The sequence below is a fragment of the Rhipicephalus microplus genome, chromosome 4 (genome assembly GCF_043290135.1).
Source record: "Rhipicephalus microplus isolate Deutch F79 chromosome 4, USDA_Rmic, whole genome shotgun sequence".
NCBI lineage: Eukaryota > Metazoa > Arthropoda > Arachnida > Ixodida > Ixodidae > Rhipicephalus > Rhipicephalus microplus.
In genome coordinates, this window is record NC_134703.1 from 7,821,853 (window position 1) to 7,844,345 (window position 22,493).

At 45.2% G+C, this 22,493-nt stretch overlaps 1 protein-coding gene across 2 annotated transcripts in view; it reads left to right on the forward strand.

Moving 5' to 3' along the window:
- Nucleotides 1-22,493, forward strand: part of LOC119171631 (uncharacterized) — a 116,940-nt gene that overhangs the window by 24,150 nt on the left and 70,297 nt on the right. For both annotated transcript variants that reach the window (XM_075892129.1, XM_075892130.1), the window contains exon 2: nucleotides 15,808-15,906. In XM_075892129.1, coding sequence (XP_075748244.1) covers nucleotides 15,819-15,906 — 88 coding nt within the window. In that variant the 5' untranslated portion in view covers nucleotides 15,808-15,818. The remainder of the gene's footprint in view (nucleotides 1-15,807; nucleotides 15,907-22,493) is intronic.

The following is a 22,493-nucleotide window of genomic DNA, read 5'->3' on the forward strand; positions in this document are numbered from 1 at the left end:
TCTACAAAAAGGTGCAAAGCGGTACTTTGTGCAACGAATAATTTTTCTTTATTTTCTTTTTGAAATGCCATATTGAAAATATTACGAGACCATATTAAAAACTTTGCATCCTCCACGAAGCAGAATGGGAGAAGGGAAGAAAGGAAAGATTGAAAGGGAAAGAGAGTTGAGTAGAATGCTGACGAATCATTTAAGCAAGGCGGCTGATGTACTTAGTCGAGTATTTTCTCAGAGCTGAAAGAATAGGCGCAATCCGGGAGCGTAATCAGACATTTAGGTCGGGGAGGCAGGTGAGAGCGGGGGGGGGGTTCATTTATTTATCACTTACATTCGTGCATGCGCAAGAGGACTCACTAATGATTTAGTTGGCAGCGCACAATTCACACAGAAGCGCGAAGAATAATACTGACGGTGAAACATTGGAACGGGCCTCTGCGCTAACAACTCAGACCGAACTGTGTCCCCCCCCCCCCCCCCCCGCTCCCCATGCTTTTCTTGCGCGCTGTTGTACATGTTTAAATGTTGATAATTCACTGTGCGTGTGATTTTTAACTTAGCTGCCTAAAATGTGCGCTTGTATGGGGGAGTACATATACACACATGCAAAAGTAAAATATTCAGGGAAGAGCGATGTTGAACTCCGGAAGCTGCTTGTTGCCACGATGGGTGCAACAGTATTGCTTGGTCGTATTGCTTTATCAATCATCTTTTCAAGTGATTCACCCTGGTTATTTATTGAAAGTGAGATACCGAAGCGAATCTAAAACAATTTAGTCATGTTCACCTGGCAAAAATGTTTTTGACATGGTGCTGGCTACTTCTTCGCGTTAGAGTTAACCGATCATTCAACTTGAGAAGTAACATACAAACAGCAGTACATCTAACTGTTATAGCACATCTAACTGTTATAGCATCTATATTCAAGCAGCCGGAGACAAGGACATTCGGTATTGCTTGCAGCCGCCACACGGATCAGTGAGGGTCGGTACAAACCAGAACACCATGGACACAACTGACGCAGCTTGGCCTGCGTCGCCGAAGTCACAGCGACATGAGAATTCACAGTGCATTTCGACAAAAGTGAACCCTGAGTATCCGATCGACAAGTTACCAGATGATGGCAAATCAATCCTAATAATTTTTAAGTCACTGTTAGAAAAGACACACTTGGAATGTTCGTCGGAAAACCGAAGTATGCACACGCTGAGTGGGTACAACAGGTACTGGGTGTTCTACGTCCAGCGCTTGCAAGCCTTCACTAGGCACCATGACCCAATGATGAGACGTAATACACCTGATATTCTGCTTCCGCTACTATCGAACGCAGTAGTCTAGTTTAAGCAAGAAGCGCACGTTGTTGGGCTAGTCGGTTCTTTCAAAATAGAAGCGAATGATGTCGCTACTTCCGCCAAAGAAATAACGAGGCAGGGTTCAAGGAGGGCGCAAGTTTAGGATCGCGTGTTTTGTTATACCCCATTCTTTCCACTTCTTCCTTTTTTTAAGCCCTAATATTTTTTTCTCGGCGTGAGAGAGCAAACGGGACACTCGTCTGGTTTGCCTTCCTTCCTCTTCCTCCTCCCTTCGTCTAATAAACGCATTTCTTCACACGAAGAATCAGTGGCTGCCCGATATCGCGTTAATAGTAAGAGCACAGACGCAATACATATCTTATTAGCCGCCTATGTCTTAGATGGCAATGTCATGGCCCCGTCACCGGAAATTTTCGTCTGAATGATTAGAATTTCTTTCGACAGCTCGTTCCCGTTCACTATGATATCGCACTCAATCAGGTGAAGCCATGTATCAAGGCTAAGCTCAGCTTGTTCCGAATTTTACCCGGTAGCGATTCCGCGGCCTTTTAATGAGGACGCACGACAGACAGGCCACCCATAGTACCGGGTGTTCAAAGGTAAGCTTTATGACTTTTTTTAAATTAGGTGCTCGAAAGCACGCGAGAACCATTTGTGAAAATAATTTAAGTAGCCAAGAGGTACAGAACGTTAGATGATAATTATTGCTGTCAGCAGCCCAATTAAGTAACAATTATTAAAGTATTTTTTACTGGCTTCAGTAAGTCGGCATGTTTATATTGAAAAAAATATGTAAGCAGTGGTGTTCGCATGGAGTTTCAGTTGGAATATTTTTTCCAGCACGCCTGTGCTCTGAGATATCCGACTTCAAAGTTTAATTGTCCTTCGCAAGATTACGCAAGCAATGGGGTGAGGGTCAGCGGAAAACTCCTCCCTAAAGTGAAGCACTATGTTGATCTTTTAACTGCCGCTAGCCGCCGTGCACAAGGACGGCAACTTAAATTAAAGAAAAGACGCTGAGTTTGTAGCAAACCCTGTGGCCCCATAGCAGGGGCCGCTAAAGCTCTCGGAACAACGTGTAAACATACTTGAAGATATCTCCACCGTTGCTTGCTCTCTTTCTCATCAGTCACTGCGTTAGCCGGCGGTGTTGTTTATATTTCATTACGTAGCTCTCTGGTCCACGGTGCCCTCAGTGCAGCTCGTCATACAACTCGTTCGGCTAAGAAAATTACTGTTTTATCAGCTGGGGAGAAGAGCTGCCAGTGCCGCTATTGTGTTTCGATTCCATTCTTTCTCGCATAACCTTTAGATGAACTTACTATCACGTTCGTAGTCATGAAGAGGGAAATTTAATCTTCACATGTACAACACGAACCGGATCGTCCAGTGGTTTGGAACGGGAATTCGAGGAACAGTGCGGACAGCAACTATCGAGAGGTGGTGATTTGATCATCTCCTCTATTTTTCTTTTGTACCCTGCTTTCTTCTCAAGACAACTGCACATGGCAAGTAATGTAGTCTGACGCGCTGTTTCAACAATACTCAATGGCGTTTGAAACACCATCGTCGCCCTTCAGTCTCCTCTCAATTACAGACTGCGTCATGCACTCTGCACTTCTCTTGTGACACCGATTCTCTGAAAGCTCTTTCGCGTTTCACGAGGACAGGAAGATAAGTACATGACAGGGCGGGCGCTGACTTATCTTCTAGTCCTCGGCAAATGTAGTGCTACAATTTTTTAAGTAAGTAAGTACCACCAACTAGCTCCGTAACATGTTCTCTTAGGTTGTTCATGTTGACCTCTGTTTTCATTCTCCGATGAACTTTCAGTTCGTATCACAGCTACAGAATCTGAATGACAGTGTGGGTAACGACTTGATCATTCGGCTAAATACGTTGCCTCACCACATTGCTTTACTCAAGCCAGCAGTTGATAATATCTTCTAATAAATGTGTTACAAGCAGCAAGGTCTTTTATGTGTGAGCGTGGTAAGCTTTCTTTGGGCTACGTCGATCTTTCGTGCAAGTTCTTTAAGAACGTCTTTCTATTATTACGATTTCGTACTGCGTCCATCTCAATGACTGTCACCGATTCGACACAAAATATCCTGACAGTTCCTTCTCCTTCCTCTGTTAAACTCTTAATCCCTTCTTTCCCAGTGTAGGGTAGCAAACCACGCACTCGTCTGGTTTAACTTCCTTTCTCCTTATCCTCTTCGTAAGCTCCTGCAATCAGAGCATTCGTGCCGACGCGAAAGTGTAGGCTGCCTGCCCATGCATTCCGGGCAACTCTGGAGCACCTAATGTAACCGTACTCTCCTTTCTTATCAAGGCTCTTACTGAGTGGGTCAGAGGCTGAGTCTAACCTACGTGGTACAGCAAGATGGGAACAAGAAGACGAAACACATATTGCTACTTCCAGCTGATACACAACTACTCCATGGGCGCAATACAGGATTGGGCCCAAGCTTCTCGGGCAGACTATCGAGTTTTCTCCGAGATCGCTCTGCGGCAGCCACAGCGCAAATAAAGCGTGGAGCGCATGATAGCCCCGTTCACAAAAATGGCTACAGAAATGCGTGTGTCATTGGAAAGGCAGGTGGGACATTTGCAGCAGTTATCAAAAAATCACCGTGAGCGAACAAGTCAGCGCAACGACTCACTCAACAATTAACCAGTGCAGCGAAGTCAACGTGATGGTCGCGTTATTTTCTTTGCCAACTCAGCACGCGCATCCCACAAGCGTGGGCGTTTGTCTTTCAGACAGGTTATTTCGTTCCACCTGCATGAACATTTCCACTCTCGAAGGCAGCAAAGGTGCACACTTTCGGGACATTCGTTTCGTTTCCATCAAATATTGCAGATAAATACAAGGACAGGTGGTCACCAGGGACGCTCGCATCATGGCGGCAACGCAGCTGTGACTGGATACGTCATGAGCGCGGTGAAATTGAATGCGAGACACCATAGCCACATGGTGACCTCACTTTTGATTTATTGATATCTGAGATATAACGTCCCAAAACCACCATATGATTATTATGAGAGACGCCGTAGTGAAGGGCTCCGGAAATTTCGACCACCTGGGGTTGCTTACCATACGCCCAAATCTGAGCACACGGGCCTACAGCGTTTTCGCTTCCATCGAAAATGCAGCCGCCGCAGCTGCGATGCGATACCGCAACCTGTGGTTCAGCAGCCTTAGCCACCTTAGCCACTAGACCACCGCGGAGGGGCGTGTGATATCACTTTTATTTTTGCGTGCGTGTGTGCATAATCTGCGTGATAAAGCAGATAGATTAATCGTGCCGCACGATGAGAGTACTGCTCCTCGGCAAGAGCAAACGTGGTAGGCGTACCCGATCTTCGCCGCGGGCGTCTGTCAATCAAACTGATTGATGCGTGAACTCTGATACAAACTCGTTGATTATGAGAAGGCCCGAGTTCAACTCGTGATTGTGATGGTAACGGTGTGACTCTCAAGCGTTTGATGCAGTGAACACTAAGTGGCAGCTTCATTTCATATGAAATAATTTGGTGAATGTACACTATTTGTGCAAGGTTGGAGCCATAGATAAGCTAGTGATAACTTGCCTTAGTGCAGCTTTTCAAGCTGGTCGTCTACTCATGTGCGTGGTTGGCTTCGAAGTAACACCGCATTAACTCTGTCTTAATTTTGATTTTACTAATTGATTGAGGCTTAACGGCCGTTACACTGAGCTGTTCTGTCTTCATTGATGAGGTTTCAATTAAAAGGCAGTTATCTCTGGCGCAACTAGCAAGGCCATGATCAGTATGGAGCTATTAAACGCAATTCCGATTAGCAGAATACTAATCGGCATCGTATCAGTAAGGACTAATTACCATAATTTTACTTTTCGTACCGATGATTAACAACGTTTCAATTAGCATACTTTAGTTAGCTCATCCACTAGCATGATTTAGTTAGCTTGGTCGTAGCTTTACATGGATTCCTTAAAAAAGGGAATTTTTAACATGTGGTGTAACTACCTCGGTCGTACCACGACTTGGCGTAATTGGCTTGGTCACAGCATGTCACGGCCTAACTAGACAAGTATACCGCCCAGCCAAATAGCTAATTAGCGGGCCGCACGTACTCGGGTGCAAGCGGATGACGACAACAAAGAAGACGTGCACCGGCTGAAGAGCGCACTAGCATGTACAGGCTGACCATGATGATTAACAGGTGGCCTCAGGTTCAGCTGCAGTCGCGATGTTGTAAAACGCTCAGCCGGTACTGATCTCAGAGGCCACCGTGCTGATTTTACTGAAACAGACATAGTGACGGGAATAAACGCTGCAAATAAATTTAAACACCCTGTGCCTCTAAAAAATATCATCACGAAAAGTTTCTGACACTTTTATCGCATCGGTGCGCATCTGCACTGAGCGAAACGCCAAACAAATGCAAGAAGATGCCTCTGGTTTAAAAACCACCGCCCAACTTATTTCACCATCCTTAACGGAATGACTGGTTTCATCGTAGCCAATGAAACGCATCACGCTGAGGTGGGCAAATGCTCGCTTGCATATAATGCGAAATAAAACCTCTGTACAGTTTCCTTCATCAGTCTCTTCATGCTCGGCGTGAGTCCCCGGTGCTGGTAACGGCAGTGTCCCAAAAACTCAACAACAGATAGCAGCAGCAAAATCCTGGTCAACCCTCGGTTCCAACAGTCATCGGGCAGCGCATTTTAAATATTGTTTCTTTTATTTTTCACTATTAGCGACCCCCATCATTGCCTTAGTTGCTCCTTTCTTTGTTCTTTAGGGGCAAAGCTCCTAAAAGCGTGGGTCTGTTCATCTCTTGTATGTATGTATGTATGTATGTATGTATGTATGTATGTATGTATGTATGTATGTATGTATGTATGTATGTATGTATGTATGTATGTATGTATGTATGTATGTATGTATGTATGTATGTATGTATGTATGTATGTATGTATGTATGTATGTATGTATGTATGTATGTATGTATGTATGTATGTATGTATGTATGTATGTGCGTGACCGCCTATAGTTCCACCTTTGCCAACTGCCCACTACTTTCTTGCAAACATCCCACTACGCCCCATCACCGATCCACCCCTTCCCCGACCATAAAGCAAATAGTGTTGATTGATTTGATTGATATGTGGGGTTTAACGTCCCAAAACCACCATATGATTATGAGAGACGCCGTAGTGGAGGGCTCCGGAAATTTCGACCACCTGGGGTTCTTTAACGTGAACCCAAATCTGAAGCAAATAGTGTTGAGAAGTAGCCAATAAGAAATGCAAGATGGTCATGTACTTGTATTAAGGTGCGCGTTCAGAACCATAGATTTTCCCACTGTCCATCCCTTGTTTGTACGTGACCGTCTATAGTTCCACCTTTGCAAACAGCCCGCTACTTCGTCCTTGCAAACATCCCACTATGCCTCATCACCGATTCAGCACTTCACCGACCATGAAGCCGTTATAACGAAGGCAGAACGGAAGCGACGTATAGCTACCACTTAGGCATATAAAAAATTCTTGTATAAATATATACACTGTTTGTCACGTTTTTGATGATGCAGTGGGCGATATTCATGGATGGTTTAGGGTTTAGCGATGAAATTCTCCAGCGCTTCGCCCCACTCAACATCATTCACTGCGTAGATATGCTGTGATTTTTTTTACCATTTTTCTACGTTAATATTTATAAGTACTCACAATGAGCAAGAAAAGAGAGCATTGCGCCTCTTCATAATTTTCTAAATGCATGCTCGTATTTATACTTCTGTTTTATACTATTTCACTTTCACCTATATTCCCTGCTACTTATAGGGCACACACAATTAAGTCCATAGGCTCGGCCGAGTTCTGGAAAGCTATTGCTTTCCTGCTCAACATTACTTGGGCCCCGGATAGCGTTGTAGTTAGACAGCGGAAATGATGAATGAGGTCTAGTTTCCCGCTTTTAGTTTGCATTTCGCGTGGGACTTGATTGAGAATGCATATATTTGCGTTGTTGTTTTCATATAAAGAAACCACAAATTTTATTTCAGTCGGCCTCTTGATAAGGTGTTCTCCAGACTTTCACAGAGTTATAAGATTTTTAGTAGCCTTAAAGCAAAGGAGATTGCTTGAAGCCTGAGCTCTTAACAAATCTGCTGTGAAACCAAACCACGTAATAAAGCCACGTTCAACTCATCTCTTTTTTCCGCTGCTACGTAACTATCGAATTTATTGTGCACACAAAAACGCGCTGCATATCTGGAATTGTATCACTCGGTGTGACAAATAAAAAGAGACAAATTGCATTGAAAAGTGTGCGTAATCTCTACCCGTCATCTGGGCTGTGTTCCAGATTTTTCAATTTGCATGCATGAGGCTTGCATTATTAACTCCCAGCCCATTTTGGGGAGGCTTGGTATTCTAACAAAATAAAATAATAAGCAAGGCACACGTTATGCTCGACTGTAAACCATGTTTCGCTTAACAACTTTTACTCCACCATTTGAATGGCAGCACGATGATTATTCAACATACGGTACGAATAAGAATGGCGGCGTATTCTACTGCCATATTGAATCGTACCAGCTGAGAGATGGAAAAAATTCTGTAGCACGCACTGATGAAAAAGGGCGTGTGGTGTACGGAAACCTCTTTCAGATCCCGAAAATACGTTTCTTTTCTTTTACTCTGAGATCAAAAACATATTGTATATCAAACGCACTGCCAACGTGCTGTATTCGATTCGCTGCCCGCTATCGTGAATCTTCGCACAACCGTATGCCTCGCCGTTTTTTGCATTTTGCGAAAGTTTCGTGACAGTGCGTTCATTCGCATATTGCGCTGCTAGCACTAGTGTTGAGAATTAAGAGGTGCTCAGTTACACGGAAGAAACAAATGCAGTATAGACTGTAAGGTGTACGAAAAGCGCACAACGTTAGCAACAGCATAAGCCGCGGCTTGCGACGTGAGCACGCTGACAGAGGCTGCGCATTAGTCACCTGGCTGCAGGGCGTGTTGCCAAACTGTTGATATTGCAGGTGTTGTCCTAATACCGTCTCAAAGTCTAGTTTTGAAAAAGGGGCGAGATGCGCTTGTCATGCTTTGCAGCTTCGGATATGCGATTATAAAGATGAAAAGCGTTGTGTGCATGTGGAGTAGGAAATACGAATGGATTGAAGTTAATTATACTGTGGCCCCGGATCGCATTGACAAAGAATATAAGACACCTTCGCAATCATTATTGCTCATTAGTATCAGCTAGCAGAGCTCCCAGTTAACTTACCAACATAGCGTATAATTAGATAACATGTGTCTGGTGCATATTATTTTATCATCGATTAAGCCGCTCAGCATGGGAAGACTGAGCGCTACTCTGCAATGCTTGGAAGACTTAGAACCACTTGTCCTGCATCGAGAGCTCTGTGGGCTTTATAGTTCGTACTCACTTTGAGAAACCTTAACTATATATAGGCCTCAAGTATATACTCTTCTTGAAAAGAGTTACACCCATTGCTGGGCTCATCAGTATCGGAGACAAACAGCGATGAGCAATTGCGAACGAAAACATTTTGCAGAATCGTCCAAAATAGCTCGAGTCACCAAGAAAGAGGCAAGAGGCTTATTAGAGATGCACTTTTTCATGGCATTGTGGTTCGTGCTTGGAAATGTGTTTTGCGGTATAGTTATCAAAATGGTTTCCGATTGATGAAATGACGCATGTGCATAGGCGATAGTCCATTTATGGTCCTATTGACTGATTCGCTGTGCGAAATCATTTGTCAACGAGAATTTCAGTGTGTGAAATGAGTGTGACTCTTAAAAATGACTGTAGCCATAGTAAAATAATAAACCATCCCTTCAGGCGCCCTTACAAAAGGCGTTCGTACACGAAGCAGTGCCCAACCTAAGTTTAAAAAGCACCTGCCACCCAAGTTAAGCCACATTTCACCATATTGAAGTTATCTTGTTTATTATAAGCACATCTACTTTAAGTATACTGCGATCAAGGAAAGCGCGATGGAAGGTTTTCAGATATTGAACGCAGTTTTTGTATACTGTCAACAAGACGCGTTATATTTAGGCATCAAGACCCTCACCAAGCAAGCGATGTTGCGCTCTAACGAGTCTTAATTGCGCGACCTTTATGGCCTCCAGATTATTACACTTTTTCTCTTGCAAATGTTTCTCATAAGATTGTTCAGCCAGTGACATTTCGCGATATTTATTTCATTGTCCTTTTTTTAGCAATATTACTGCGTTTTGCACTTACATTACCTCCGCGCTAAAATAAAGAAATCTCGAGCTAATTCGTCAACACTCTATTACCACACTACCATGCAAGTGGACGTTTTTTAATTCTCCTGCCTTCGCCTCCCCTTTTCAGAACCATGAGCCTTGATTTCCTCACATTTCGCAATTTACATTTGCAGTGCAAGCGCTCACTTACAGCCTATGAGATTGCGAATAGACGTGTTGAAATCTCTCGCTTTTTGCTTTTTTTTCTACAGAAGCTAGCGTTTTCGCAGATTGTGACGAAGACAGAGAGCATTTTAAAACTAATATATATATATATATATCGTTTGTTGGTTTGTGAATAAGTTTAATCGAAAACCCTGACGAAGACTGGTCCACCGGTCGAAACCGTTGGAAATAAAAATACCCAAGTACGTTTGGCCCATTGAAAAAACTTCTTCGGTATATATATATATATATATATATATATATATATATATATATATATATATATATATATATATATATATATATATATATATATATATAGAGAGAGAGAGAGAGAGAGAGAGAGAGATAGAGAGAGAGAGAGAGAGAGAGAGAAAACGGCGGAGAGGTCAGACTTGCCAAGCCCTGGAGGTCAGAGTATGATGCCTTTTCTTTGTTCTAATAGGGTAAAATCTTCCCCTTCTGTAGGGTAGTAAATCTAACTTGCGTCTGGCGAAACCCTTTTTATCTCTTATCTCCTCTTTCTTTCTATTGAATGCTTGCCGATTCATCATCGTCATCATCAGCCTGACTACGTCCACAGCAGGACAAAGGCCTCTCCCATGTTCCGCCAGTTAACCCGGTACTGTGCTTGCTGCTGCCAATTTATACCCGCAAACTTCTTAATCTCATCTGCCCATCTAACCTTCTGTCTCCCCCTAACCCGCTTGCCGATTATCTCACTTAAACTGAATGAAGAATAAAAAAAAATGTTCACTGGAACGAGCGTCCCCGGTGGCCCATACCGTTGCCCGACAACGGTAATGTTTATCATCTCGTTTGTAATTTGCTTTTTTGTGCCCTGAGCAGCCCGGTTGCTGCTCTGTTTAATATCACCGTGACACCATCGCCATTGCTTTCCCGCACGTTATTCAGGGTAACCACTGATAGCAATACTACAGGTCATCTTGTGGTGATCCGGCAAATTAATATTTTGTTTTCGTCGAGGCTGCCAGTTTGCATATGCGTGAATACGGTACTTGTGACCGTCGCAAAGGGCAGTTATACGCCAAATGCCAAGGCTGCAACGAGCAGGGCCATATATCAGTGCCTAAAAGACTGTTTTTGAACTTGCGGTTCCAGCGAAAAGTGGAGAAATGTGCTGACGATCAGGATAGCGATTAGGGCTTGTCGGTAGGCAGCAAGAATGCATGCAGTGCTGCGCAGCGGCTTGAGTGGGCGCGTCATGTTCTCATGCGTATGCGGCTGGCATCGTGATGCATGAATGAAAACACAACACAGCGTCACATTTTGTCTTTCTGTCTCTTTGGATATAACTACGTCACACTGTTTATAAAATATATATCTGCAGTAAATTGGCAACATCTGTTGTACTGACTCTTTCTCTCTTTCACACGAACGCACGTAGGGAGAAACAAGGAAAAAGGACAAGTGAGTGGGAGAGGAGTAATAAAGATAACTTCATACAAGGAGATAAGAGAACGACCGGCCATGCGACTCGAGGAATCTAATGAAGCCTAGTAGGAAGAGAAAATAAGAGATATATTCAATGCGCACAACGCATGAAGTGACGAAGGAAAAACAAATATTAGGTTCGATAAAAGAGTGTGGCAGGAGCATAGCGTCCAGAGCAGGAAAGCAAGGAGGAGCCAGAGGGGGAGGACCGAAAGTGAAGAGCGAGTCAGAGTGCATTTGCGATGTCTAACTAAAGAGTCGATGACCATAGACGGAGAGTGCCCTCAAGCACGACAGAAAGAGAAAGAGGAGGGGGGGGGGCAGCGGTAAAAAAAAGGGATCTAGATGTGACTGTGCTATCAGAGGCACAGGAAGTAGAGAAAACAATTATGGGCGACGGAAGGCAGGGAGAGGAGGCTCAAGCGCGCCTAACCAACCACGCCAATGAACGGAGACAAGCGAGCAGTAATAAAAGGACTGCAAGCCACTGTTCAGGACGCGGAAGAGGATGTTGGTGGTCGGGATTTGGGTCAGGTTGCAGCAGAGGCGTGAAAAGGGGCGACGGTGAGGGAAGGGCAGGACCGGCGAAGCCCATCAAACGCGAAGCGGCGGTATCGGTCACCGTCGGCACAGCAGGTGCCTTCCCCCCCTCACGTGTCGTGGAGTAAGGGGCAACGACCTGCTTTCCTCCGCGAAGGACCCCGGGCATCGGCCGCCCGAACCCTGGGCCCGGGGACCGTCGACGTGTTTCCCCAACCATCACGGCTCGGCCAGCACTAACCTAAACGAAAACACAGACGCCCCGAACGCCACTCTCACTCTCCCGGTGCAGCAGCAAGCGCCTGTGCGTCTGCAGTGCGGCGAAGAAAGGCTAACTTACGCGAAAATTGGAGCGAGACGGCGAAGGCGCACCCCGCAACTGCTTGGCGCTGAAAAAAAAAAAAAAAAAAAAAAAAACTGGGCCACCCATCTGGTAGTCGTTCTCGTCCGTATTTTTTTTTTTTTGTCTCTCGGCTTGTTTTTGTTCACTTGCTGGTCGCTTCCGTGTGGTTAGTTGTAACACTCATACTGCTGTTGTGAATATAAATATGCATTCCACGCATTCTTGTAGATGTAAAGGAATTATTTTTTTTTTAGTACGATCTGTCTTACCTTCCAGTTGTTTCGTTTTTTGGGGGGGTGGGGGGGGGGGGCGGAGAACACGACGACGTTCGGGAAAAAGTAAGAAAGAAAAAAGAAGGCTAGGCATACCTATGAAGCATGTTCGCGACGCTGGAATGCGTGCAATTCGTTATCCTTCCCACGGCTCTTGTGTATGGCTGCGCGGCCGTCTTTAATCTTCGTCGTTTGGAAACCGGGTTGGTACAGTGACACTGAAGAGTTCTCCACTTTCTGGTGACGGACTGTCGTCAGTACGTTCGCATGAAAAAAAAAAAAAAAAAAGAATGGCTGCTGGCACTATCGCTTATAGGGGGTATGACCCTACGAGGAAATCTGAGGCACTGCGCCGTGCTCCCGACCGGGTTGCAGAAATTAGGTGCCTTTTCTCATCTTCTAACCACTACCACCACCACCAAATCTGCGCAACCGCGGCGGGGCCGTTTGTTGACCTATGCTGCGGCGCTGGCAAAGGACCGCATGGGCAGCATTGTTAGTTGGCGCGCGTTTTCGTTAAACGTGCGGTGATCTTCTAGTATTGCGCATTTGTTTCTCTTTGCACGCGTCTTGCCTGTAAACTGCTCTCTGCGGATTCACGGAACACTGCGGCATGCAAAATGGAGAACTCACAGGGTCTCTTTTATGCATTCGCCTATATGACTCGAAGGCAAACCCCATCTTGTTTTCTTCTCAGTCACTGAATCGATTGCTTTCTGCAGCTGACGTAGTTTTTGCACTGCCCCCAGGATCTGCGAGAAATCAAGTTCTCTGCACTTCCCTCGGTTTAGCATGGGAAGCTACATAACGAGACGGCATGATTATGTCATAAAGTTTGATGACATGTGAGGTGTTGACGATTTGATACAATGACTTTGTCACATGACTATGATATTTCAAAGCAGTCTTGTTGACACTAGGGAGCCTTCATGTGCGCGCGTCTCCGCGTTTCAGGGTGGTGTCAGCCTTTGACCCACCACTTGCCGCCGCCCGTTAAAACACACTGTTGCCAGCCCCGTTTTCCATGGCGACAAGCGCCATGTTGGTTCTTGCGGCCAGGCGTTCCTGCTCCGCCGCACTGCACTAGCTGAATGTTGGCGCGGGTGTGCAAGTTGCAGTATGAGCTGCGTTTGACTATATCGTAGACGTAGCTTCCGCTACGACACTATCCTCGCGCTAAGCGCATTTACAATAACTTTGAAGTGTAAATTCCAGGGTACTGCGCGCCGCAATGCAAAGCCAGCTGGAGACTGTCACACCTCCCGACTTGCTCTAGGCGACGGAAACGCTGGATAACACAAGTGAAACGAGATTGCTTGTAGCCGACTACTTCTCCCCGTGTTTTTGAGGTGAGTACCCGTTGTATTGCGAGTGGATTGAGTATACCGCTGCATATTTCGTGAAATTATTGATTTTTCATGTGATGAAAGGTGGTTTGAGCAAAGTAAACACGACAACTTGCACAGCGAAAAATGAATCAGGCTTCGTTCAACTACGCCGGGTTATGCAAGAGAAAGCTGATAAATTTGAGTATGTTTGTTTATTCTCGTAGTCGAAGCGTGGTTCACCAATCGAATGATACGACTAGTCGAACGTGTTGTCCTGCATGCATTCGCTATCAGCGTTTCATCGGTTTCCGAAGCCGTCACCGCCTTCGTCACGGGAAACGCCGGGCCCGTAAACCACCAACAGACGCTCACGTTCGTATCTTCCTTTGCTGGCAGATTTTCGCGTTCCTGCACTTTCACTTTGGTCGCTGAGGAAGGGCATTCGGAGAGGTAGACATACGAGCCGAAGAACACGTTCCCTGTAGACTCTTGTAGTCTTGCACAGTTGAAACAGAACTAAATTTTGTGTGACTTGGCATGGGGTATTCGTTCTTCCATTCAATGACACGCGGCATCACACTCGCTCAACAATAGCAAAAAGAATTTCGCTTTAATAATATAGAATGCTACAGCTTTACTGTTCATGTCAGTCCGCCCTTCTGTATGTCTGTCGGTCCTTAACGGCGGAGTATATGTGCACTAAGAAAGTCGGCTGTTGGCTGACAACTCAAATTTTCCGTATGGGAGATTGGTGCTGAATCGTTATTTTTGTCGTCCTTTTGTTTCATAACCAGCCACAAAGATGATTTGATATCGTGAACTCGGTTTTTATTTAGTGCTTGTAGAGAAAGTGTGTGTGGACTCCTCATATGGTCGGCGCAGTGTATGACTTCTCGCCTTATTGCTTTATTGTAGGCCCACTGTGTGGACACAAGCTTCCAGCAAAGAAGGCAGGACAGTTTGAAGAAATTAAGGCCAGATGCTGTTTGGATTCTGTTTTCAATAAAATCTGACCTGGAAAAACTTCGTTCGTCCCTTGTTGCTCCCCTGTGCCTTTATTCAAGACTAATATACAGGCTTGGGGGGGGGGGGGGGTAGGTGGAGGGTTAGTGTAATATGATTAAGGGCCCTACTATTTTTGGGAAATGCTTACTGCTTTTAAGGTTTTAAGCAGTTCATTGTAGAGATTCGTTTGCAGGAACTGGACTTGCTGCAGGAAATTATATTACGGACAAAAGCAATATTTCGGGTATGAGAAACAGGCTAGTGGAGTTATGCGGTTTACAGAGAACATCGCGAGCTACCCAGTTGTTTGATCTACATTCTCTGTCGTTATGGGTACCACCATATAAACATCATGGTTTCGAGCCTTGTACTGCAGGTTTCTGCAGTGCTAAGGTGAACTTGCTCCAGGAATGCCGCATGGACATTGAAGTCCGTTCACAGTGACATCGAGGTCCTCCCCCACGCAAATATAAGCTCCCTAAATATCCTCACTCCGCCAATGCGTTAGGTCTACCAGGTGGGAGAAACGAACTGTTTTAACAGTACTTTATTCACCTTTTCATAAACGCCTCCCTGGGCGCCGCCACAGCCCTCCTTGGGCTGTGCAAATTGGCGCGTCCCCTCGAAAATGCACTGACAACGCTGCGCCCTTAGCCTTTGTACTCCCGCACACAGCTTATCATGGCGGTGTTTTTTTCCTTCCTGTGAAAAGGTGTATACAAACTCGAGTCACGAACGTGTCTTTCCTCTTCTACGAAACCGTGGCTAACTGCACAATACGTACATTCAGCCTTCAAAACTCGCTATCTATAAACTACCCCCTTCTTGTTGAAACCCATGCTGCCTTCAATGTAAATGAGCGACCGCTCAGAACCAATATGGCGGCCTGCCAAGTATGGCGGCCGTTTCAGCCAGTTGTAAGCAACCATGATCGAAGTTGTCACCACCCCAAAGCACGGAGACGCGCGCACATGAAGGCTCCCTAGTTGACACCACCTGCGGGCACTTTTCGCGTTTGATGAGGCATCTAAGCCTTCCGACTTACTGGAGGAAAACAGAACTGATCAACTTGTTGTTTTCTCGCAGGGTTCACCGCCATGAAGGTTGGCTTCAGCAGCCTCCTAGTGCTGGCGCCGCTATTTTTATGCGTGGCCATCCATTCGCTTCCGACGGGTCACAAGGCTGGTAAGTGTGCTTCTACTGCTCCGAATGAGCTGCTTAGCGTTACCCAGTTCGACGGCGCTTGCTTGTGAGATTGACATCACCCGCCTCGATGAATAAGTGGTTGCAGCGTTCCGCTGAGTTGCACGCAAAGGGGTTCCGCTCCTTGACGCAGCTTGTCTACTATACTCGGCCAGCGCACGGACAGGGCGCCCGCGAAAATACATGTGCAAGGCCTAATGCGTGTTACGTGCTGTCGCGAATGGTCAAACTTACTGCTCGTTACAATCAATTAATCAATAACTCACTGTAATTCCCTTTTCACAATCAAATACAAGCATTGTATAGTATGCCGAACCCACCGATCAAGCACATATTGAACACATAAATAGCCTGGGTGCTCTCCATGACGACCCACGAAGAACCGAACCGAATGGAGGTGGGCCTTCTGAAAATGCGCAATGAAAAAACTCTGAAGTGCGCAAGCACACCTAACGAAAAAATGGGGAATGTCACTTTCCCCATGCACGTAAGCTAACTCGCCTGCACTGCCACTTTTATTCAGACTAGAGCAGTTAAATGCAGATAACTTGAATCACGAATAGAGTTGCGCGAATGTAACCACGCTATAGGTGTCTGATTCACTACATGAGCACATTCTGTTAGAGTGCTGGCTGTGATCCTGTGTGTATCGCTATTTTCGCCTCGCTATATAGTACCAATTTGGGTAACCGCTTTGCGATATATCGTTATGCGTTACTTAGTTAACAGGCTGAGAAAGCTGCGCATATTTCAAATTTTTGGTATACATTTCCACTTTCTTGCACCAAGCTGCTTCAAAAGCATAAAAATTGCGAAAATTGTGCCAAACTGCTCCAAAACTGCCTCGACATGTAGAATTTGGATGCCAACTTCAGCTTCAGTGGGAAAAAAATTGGCAGCATATCCACGGAGTGAATGATGCAAAGTGGGGCGAAGCATTCATCCGTCCATTCTTTCTTGCTTCCGTCCGTCCATGCGTCAATCCGCCCGTCAGTGCGTGCGTCTGTTCATGCGTCCGTCCCTACGTTCGTCCATGCATCCGCCCCTGCGTCCGTTCATGCGTCCATTCATGCATCTGTCTGTGTGTCCGTTCGTCCATATATTCAACACTCTAAGTACCACCATCTCGCTTCTTTTCATCATATATTCACCGTATAGAAGCACAGCCATCCAGCGGACATTCCAAAAACTAAACGAGAGGTGGCACACGCACACTTTCTTACGGTTTGCGCTTCGCGTCCACTTCCCACCTTTAACCACCTCGAGTTCATGGTATATACAAGTTAACTGTATTCATGGCACCGCGGCCCAACGCTCGCAAAACATTCCTAAAACAAAGGAGGTTACGCCCAGCGAATATAATGTAGCAACCTTTTCCTGTCAGATAGTGCTCAATGTACATGCTAATGGGAAATGAGAGACAGGAGAATTCGGCTTTTACTTTCTTATGGCTTGCACTTCGTATCTACTTCCCACCTTTATCCACCCCGAGTTCATTCATGGTATATACTAGTTCATTGTATTCATGGCACTGCGGCTCAATGCTCGCTAAACCTTTCTAAAACCAAGGAGGTTACACCCAGCGGGTATAACGTGGCAACCCTTTCTTGATAGATAGTGCTCAATGTACATGCCGATGGCTGCTAATAGAGATCGCAGCGTGCGCTTTAACTAAAAGCCGAATGCTCCTGTCTCTGATTCCCCATTAGCAGACATTGGCATGTACATTGAGCATTATTTTTTGTTGTTCAACAACGCACACAAAAAATTTCTCACCGGCACCACCTTAGAGGTCAAAATGTTATACCAGTTACAAACTACAACAGTTGCGAGGGACGAACAAGTGTTGCTATAGAAAGCTTCGCCCCTAAAAGGTTGAGTTCACTAATGAGACACGCCCAATCGTGTATTTGTTTTTTTCTGGTGACGAAAGCTCCCAAGTTGTCGCCATAATCTCCTGTAAACTGTTGTAGACATACGTGACCCCGTAAAAATGTGCTACCGTGCATCGAGCGTGCTGCTTCTAGGCTGTGTGTTCTGGTGCCACTGTCACCTTGTGAAAGCCACAGAGTCGAGTAGCGAGCATAGCGGGGTTCTTAGTAGCACGTTCCTCCGGTCGCTGCAGTTTTCATGTCGATGCTGCTGCGTGCGGTCACCCACGCGTGCGCGTTGGCCGCGAGCGGGTAACTGCAAACGTGGCGTCATTTCACTGCATGCGACGCGTCTCGTAGATGCTGTGGCGCGTGCACACGGGTTCTCAAAATGGACTCCATCAGCGATAGAACGCGTGCAGCCCAATCTAGATTCACGCCCATCAGCTACTTATAACTCATTTAGACAAATGAGCTCTCGTTGCATTTTGCATTTAAAAAAAGCCATCGCACGTCAAATACACGTATCGGTGTCTGCAGGTAGAGAGAGACACTTGGTTATTTGCGAAGCCGTGTGACAGAACGCACGCTCAAACCATTTTAAACGACATGAACTGGCACCTCGGTGCTTTATTCGTCACCCATCACGCATGGGCGGTCACGTGGCATTGTTTTTATGGTTTGCCCCTGCTCCGTTTTGTAATCTATAAACTCTCAACGCGCTGCTAGTCGCCGGTGTACACCAGCCTTTAAGCTTAGCTCGATTGGTGTTTTGGTGCACTTTTATAGATCGATCGGTGTTTCAGCGCACTTTTGTTGTCTGTTAAAATCTCTTCACGCTATCACGTCAGGCTTTTCTATAAGCAAAGTACCACCGTTACGTAATATAGATTCTTGTTCAGTAACAATTTATGAATTATTTTTTGCGAGTGTGGTGCGTTTTCTTTTTTAAATGTTTCCGCAAACATAGTTTTCAATCAAACCTTTTTTATTAAATATTATTTGACGTGTTTGTTACGAAGTCCAGATAGATCACGTAATATTTAAAAAGGTAGTGCAGTCCATTCCTGGCGATAGTTTCTTTAAAAATTTCCTTCCAAATCTGTTTCAGTGTAATGTGTATTATAAACCAATTGTAATATGCACTGCTGCCCCCACTTTACTAAAAATTTGTGTTTTCAAGCTCCCGGACGACACATTTAATGCCGCTAACTGTTCCCAAGCAAGATTCTTCTGCTCCAAAATTCAAACTTTGCTGCTCCAAAAACTGCTCCCAATTTAGTCTCGGCCGTCTCACCCTTGAATGCAGTTAAGCTGTATACCGGGACAACGGAACATTCAGACCTACGATGCTTTCATTCAGACTGCAGGTGGAACATTGCCAATGTCACGCTTTTTTTGCGAGGGAAAAATTGTGGTTACGAGACGCGCTGGTAAAGCAGGTTAGGAAAGGCAGTTTAGTGAAATTCCTTTTTGTTCTTCAATGCGACAAGACTGCCTCGTGGCGGGGAAAGCAAGAACGAAAAACTTACGTATGAGCATGCGCCAGCGGACAACCGCGTTTTCCAGGAAAACGGATGCAGGCAATAAATATGAATGTTAGGTAACTACTGCACAAGTCTCTCGTCACACGAGATGGATAAGACGGCGAGTGTTCGCACAGCTTCTCGGGATTTCTCGGCTCCATGTTTTCATTACGCAAGGGAAACGCAGGTTCCAATGAACGAGCGAGAGCGTGTTCCTTACTGAACCTACTGAAGTACATCTTCATTACAGAAGGCTGCCATGCATTTGTCCACCTCTAACATTCAAGTTCCATTCTGCCTTTGCCATTGTGGGGTATAACATTTTTCTAGGTTGGTTGACGTCCATGTATCTCCTGTTTGGTCTTTCTTACTTGCCGACATCGTTGGCTTTTCATTTGCCTGCCTGCTCTTACAGGCAATCTTACCGTAGAGTTGACGTGCCAACGGAAACAAAGAAGTAAACTGAAACCCGTTAAGAAGGAGCACGCATCTGCCTATATAGGTGTCGAAAGAGCCGGCGCAACTCGCGTCACGTCAAGCGAGAGTGATGACGCAGATTTAAAGAGAAAAGGACAGGAAAATGAAGCGTGGGAAGATGTAAAAGAAGGAGAACCACCCAATGCCGCGCTTTCCTGCGGCATACATATGTGCGCGTTTTTTTTTTTTTTTGGTTTTCGCGTGCGGCTAGCGCCTGCGCTGCGCGGTATCTCTCGCGCTATGGTGTTCCAGCCCCCGCAGAACGGCACTGCGAACGCGTTCTGCGCAAATTGAATTAGCGTCCCAACGGCCGGAATCTCCCAAGGCGCCCACGCATTCCGAACGCGGGCGATAAATCCTGCCGCCTCCCATTTTCGCTCATCGAAGGGGGCGCTGCTGTCAGCCAGACACGTTTGCGAGCGCGTGGAAGAATATGTCGCGAGTCGTGCCTGTTCGTGTGTGGCACCTCGCAATCATTTGGTTAAAGTAGACGCGGTGGATGTGACGTCATTACTGGGGAGCAGTGCTACTCCTATGGCATTCACTGGCAGCATTTCCGATTCACACTCTGCCAACTGATCACGTCCCAGTGTGTGTGCTCTGAAATCCTTTGTTAGAAATCGAATCGATTACTTCTCCACAAAAAGAAGACGGCTGTCTCAAGTAGTCGAACACCAGTTCGAATAGCAAGCTCACATGTCCAAGCTCAGATGTTCCGTGTATGCTTTACATTCACAGAAAAAAAAAACACACTTCGTATAAATAAGACCGCAATTGCACATCTTATGTCTGACTGTCATTTTGTGTCCATAATACTACAATATTTATTGCATATTTTGCTTTCTAACAAAGGAGCAGTAGCCGGCCATAATAAACCAACCTTTCCTATTCATCATGCCAATGCGAAAGAAATGGCAGTCATGCATATCATATAGGTTTATGTGCGAATAATAAGCAGATATGAAAACTAGTCTGCGTGTCGCCCATTGCATGCTCACGAGGCGACCTCGGGTTGATGTACAATTGTAAGCACCTTTTGCTGTTGGCTGATCGCTTTTGCGAATGATATGTTAGCTATGTTGTTTACTTGACGCTTACTATAAAAAACAATAGCATCCTAAGAGCTTTTTGCGAAGGCAGTCTCATGGTAAATGATCATCGTTGCAAAAGTTCCTTCACACATAAATGTAAATATATGAAAGAGTGAAGCAACAAGTGTCATAGAATAATTCATGAGCGCGCAATGAGTCTTAGGGCGGTCACGATCAATAAAAAAAATCCAAGACCCCAATCACAAAGCTTTTTTGCAGAAAAGTTGTAAACAGCTAGTGCATTAAATCTCTGCGTATGTGAAAAAATACACAATGCTGGCAGACATGTGCCACGGAAACTTAACAAAGATCACTCGCTAACCACCAGAGGTGCACCTGAGTGGCACGCGTACGTCACGTATCCGCCACGCAAAAGACAAGAATATGTTTGTTGCGGCAAAAAAAAGCACACGAAGTGTCTCTTCGCAGGAAGGGTACCAGAATATTGGAAGAACACCAACATCATATTATTTCATAAGAAAAGAGAGGTCAAGGACTTGAAAAATTACAGGCTGATCAGCTCACTGTTCGTTTTCTACAAGTTATCTACAAAAATATCAGCTGATAGAATTAAGGGGACATGAGAGTTCCATCAACCAAAGGACCAAGCAGAACTTCGTACAGGCTACTCCACAATAGACCATATCCATACTATCAATCACGTAATAGAACAATGCGCGGAATGCAACTAACCCTCTATACATAGCCGTTATAGATTACGAGAAGGCGTTTGACTCTATATAGATATCAGCTGTGATGCAGGCACTACGGAATCAGAGCATCGAAGAACCCTATACGTAAAAATACGTAAAAATACAGGAAAACATCTATCGTGGATCCACAGCCACCTTTGTTCTCCCTAAGGAAAGCGACAGAATCCAAATAAAGAAGAGTGTAAGGCAGGGAGACGTGTACAATCTCTCGAATGCTATTCAACGTGTGTTCACGGGATGTTTTCAGAATCATAGATTGGGAAAAGCTAGGGATTGGCGTTAAGAGAGAGTCTCTTAGTAACCTGCGATTCACTGATGACATTGCCTTGATGAGTAACCCAGAAGACCAATTACAGCTCATGATTATAGAACTGGACACGGAAAACAAGAAAGTTGGTTTGAATATAAATATAAACAAAACCAAAGTAATGCGCAACAGCCTCAGCAGAAAACAGCACTTTGTGATAGGTGAAGAGATGCTAAAGGTTGTAATGAAATATGTCTACTTAGGACAGGGAGTGACTGCGGAGCCCAGTCATGAGTGTGAAATAACTAAAGGAATAAGGATTGGGTGGATCACATTCGGCAAGCATTCTCAAATCATGAATGGTAATCTGCCACTAACCATCAGGAGGAAGGTAAATAACGGCCGCATCTTCACAATACTTACCTACGGAGCAGAAACCTGGGAACTTTAGAAAGAGAGTTCAGCTTAAATTGAGGATGACGCAGCGAGTGATAGAAAGGAAAATGATAGGTGTAGCCTTAAGAGACAAGAAGGTAGCAGAGTGGGTCGGGGAACAAACCGGGGTCAAGAATATCATAGTTAAAATCGAGAAGAATAAATGGACATGGGCCAGGAACGTTGCTCGTAGGCAGGGTTACCGTTGG